General features: G+C 43.3%; 1 protein-coding gene across 1 annotated transcript; it reads left to right on the forward strand.

Moving 5' to 3' along the window:
• The first annotated feature begins 68 nt into the window (after positions 1 to 68).
• LOC116379945 (lon protease homolog, mitochondrial-like) lies at positions 69 to 3205 on the forward strand. Its single transcript, XM_031841905.1, has 2 exons — positions 69 to 777; positions 932 to 3205. Exons 1-2 carry the CDS (start codon positions 599 to 601, stop codon positions 1245 to 1247), a joined length of 495 nt encoding a protein of 164 aa, XP_031697765.1. The 5' UTR covers positions 69 to 598; the 3' UTR covers positions 1248 to 3205.
• Positions 3206 to 3380: the final 175 nt, after the last annotated feature.

The following is a 3380-nucleotide window of genomic DNA, read 5'->3' on the forward strand; positions in this document are numbered from 1 at the left end:
CAGTGACATATATTGTGAACACACAGTCATGTCGATGTATATGACAACATGAAATAGAAGAAATTAGTGTTGAATGCAAGAGAACGTTCTTAGTTAGTGGTAGTTATGGTATGAAACATGACATAAGAATGTGATTAATCACAGTGAATCCCGACTTCCCTATCTGAAATATTAATAGTTTATATAATAAAAGATTGATATTTGGCATTTGTGTATCGATACGATATTAGTACGCAAAATATTGCGATACCATACTGTATCCATTTCCCCCACCTACCTTTAATGTGTAGTAAATGTAACGTTTGGGCTTCACATTACAAGCTGTCCACTGCTGTGCCAACAGGAGAGTTTTGTTTTAAAGCAGCTTCAGTGAATGAATCTAATCGTCACTGAGATGAGTGGAGCTTTATTAGAGGTCCTATTCCTCACCTAATCTTGGTCTGCACGACAGAGCACGCACTTGTTTGGTGCTATTTGGTCTGCGGACCAGTTTTATTTATCTTAGCCATCAGTTGTATCTGATGTGATATACTTTAAGGCAGTGCGTCAATACTAATCAATGACTGCAGTAATCAGTGAAATGTGCTGAGCACTGGACATGCTGCCTGCTATCTCTGTCTGTGTGTTGGCAGTAATGAGTGTTTCCATCTGTTGCAGTGACGAGTCAGATGTGGTGGAGTCTCTAGATGCCATCTATTCTACAGGGACCTTTGTCCAAATTCATGAGATGCAGGACCTGGGAGACAAGCTGAGGATGATCGTCATGGGACACCGCAGGTTAGAGACACTGCTGCTGCTTTAGGTTAAAAGGCATAGTGGTTGGTTGTAATGAAAACGTGTAGACTTTGCTCCCCTTGGCACACTGTTGCATGTTCATTGTGTAGACCTCCACTATATGTATATACAATACTGCTCCACTCTGGTCTGTCAGGATCCGGATAACAAAACAGCTGGAGATGGAGCCTGAGGAGGCAGCGACGTCCCCTGTGTGGTCAGAGTCTGAGTCAGAGTCCCAACCTAAACCTCCATTGAGACGCAAAGCCAAACGCAGCCGCAAGGACCAACCAGGTTCTCTGACGGAGCAAGCTGAGGACAAGGTCTGTAACATGACCCTCACATGCCACATCTGTAGCCTTCTACACATGCTGTCAGTATGTGGCTCTCAAGCAGTACTCAGACAAACATTCAAGCAGTTCATGCGACCAGTCAACACTTTTGCCATCTTTTGGACCGTTCATCAAGTTTGATGAACCGTGAGGCTGTGACTGTATTTCTTCAGGGTTGGTAGTGAGTCAGCACACATTGATCTGGGCTTTATGTATATTAAGTCAATGAACATTGGGCCACTAAGTGAATGACCAAATCAAAGGCAGAACTCAGGTTGGGAATAAGATAAAGTGGGCAACTGCCCTTGGCCTCTGATCCCCAGTGGCCCACGTTCACCAGGTTCACTAATGTCACCTGTGAACCTGGTCCCAGGTCCTGCATTGCTTGCTGATTTTGTGGCCCTGTCTTATAGAAGGGCCCTATGCTCACATGGTGGATATTTCTAAATAAAGTTGTGTGTAATCAAACTATCTCAAACTAATAGACTCGCAGAAAACCTGGAGCCACTTTGAGTGTGTTTGAGGGTCTCAGAGTTGTGTCTCTGTCTGCACTGGGGTGGTCAGGTTGAGAGTCAGTACCTCAGAGTCTGAGGCCATGGTTCTCTGCTGCACCCTCCAGACTGGAAGTGAGTCACTGCCCCAAGCAAGGGAGTTCAAGTATCTTTGGGTCTTGTTCCCAAAAAGGGTCAAATGTAGCGTGAGATGGACAAGCAGATCTGTGCGCCATCAGCAGTGCTGCAGACGTTGTACCAGACCATGATGGTGGAGAGAGAGCTGAGCCTGAAGGTAATGCTCTCTACTTACCTGTTTGCATTCCAACCCTCTCCTCTGGTCATGGGCTTTAGGTAGTGACCAGAAGAACGACATTGCAGAAGCAAGCAGCCAAAATGAGCTGTCTTCATAGGGTGGCTGGGCTCAGAGCTCCTGAGGGAGCGAGGAGTAGAGCCGCTGCTCCTTTGCTGAGGTGGTCCAGGAATCTAATCCTGATGCCTCCTGGACGCCTCCCTTCAGAGGTTTTCCGGGCACGTCCAACTGAGCGCTGTGTCGCTGTATATGAGGGAGAGGAGGAGGTCTAATGCACACAATGTTTCTGTAAGTTATTAATAATAATTCAAATGCCAAAGTTCTGAATGAAGCTTGGAACTATTCGGTAGCCTACATCTGCGGTTGTCTTCTGCTTGTTGTTTAGTGATGAAGGTAGAAACAGAGAGAGGATGCTGAAGAACCTCAGCAGAGACACCGGTACTAAGGTCCCAAACCACTGACCTCTAGTCGTCCAACCCATCACACCTGCCTCCAATATAAACATGAAAAATACAAATATGAGACAACCAACAGGACAAAAGAAGAGCAAAACGGATTCATTGACATTATAATTTACCTCAACCCAATAATGTGTTTTACTGAATAGAGCATGAACGCATCATAATGCACCTCAATGTCCTGTTGCAGATTGGGCTTCTTTTAGTGAAGTTGGGCTGGTGGATGAAATGTGTGAGGATTTTGTGATGAACATTTGACGGGTTTCTGAAAATATTGTGAAAACAATATTCCCAAACAAGCTCTCAATGTATGGTCAAGAACTTATGTCCACTCACTCATGTTATTGACTTATTTCATTTGAGAGGTATTGGATGGACATGAGTTGTATTGAACGGTTAGGGATAACAGAGGATATCCTTACTTGAGGTTATCATTCTTTACATTGACGAGGGGATTGTCTTGTTTTCTAACTCCACTCTCTGTGGGTTGTGATAGCCTGTTCATCTAATATTTTATCTTTGTTATTTGATTGAAAAATTAAGCTTTGTTTGCTCATGAAGTGTTTTCTAATGTGCCCCTAATGGTGTTAATGTTTTACATGTTTGTTATGATGTGGGCTGGTTTTATTGACTTGTGTATGTTTTTAGTGACCGGGCAGCACTGCGTACATTAGCTGTTAGCTCCGATGCTGCCAGCGTTACTCGCTCTCCTGCTGATTTCAACACAGATTTGTTGTTCATAATGTAGCGTTATCAGGGATTGGTGAAGCATTATTGCCTATCTCCCATTCAAATATTTTTACTGGATATCGGCCGACAACGATCGGCAGTGAAACTTTATTTCACACATGATAGTCAAACTGTGTAATTACTGTGCCCACATACGTGCTTAACGGTGTTTTTTAAATGCAGATTGATGTGTGTATGTGTGTATATGTATGTGTGTATATGTGTATATATATATATATGTGTGTGTATATATATGTGTATATGTATATGTGTATATATATAT

Source organism: Anarrhichthys ocellatus, unplaced genomic scaffold (genome assembly GCF_004355925.1).
Source record: "Anarrhichthys ocellatus isolate YVR2014 unplaced genomic scaffold, GSC_Weel_1.0 scaffold5613, whole genome shotgun sequence".
NCBI classification, from domain to species: Eukaryota; Metazoa; Chordata; class Actinopteri; order Perciformes; family Anarhichadidae; genus Anarrhichthys; species Anarrhichthys ocellatus.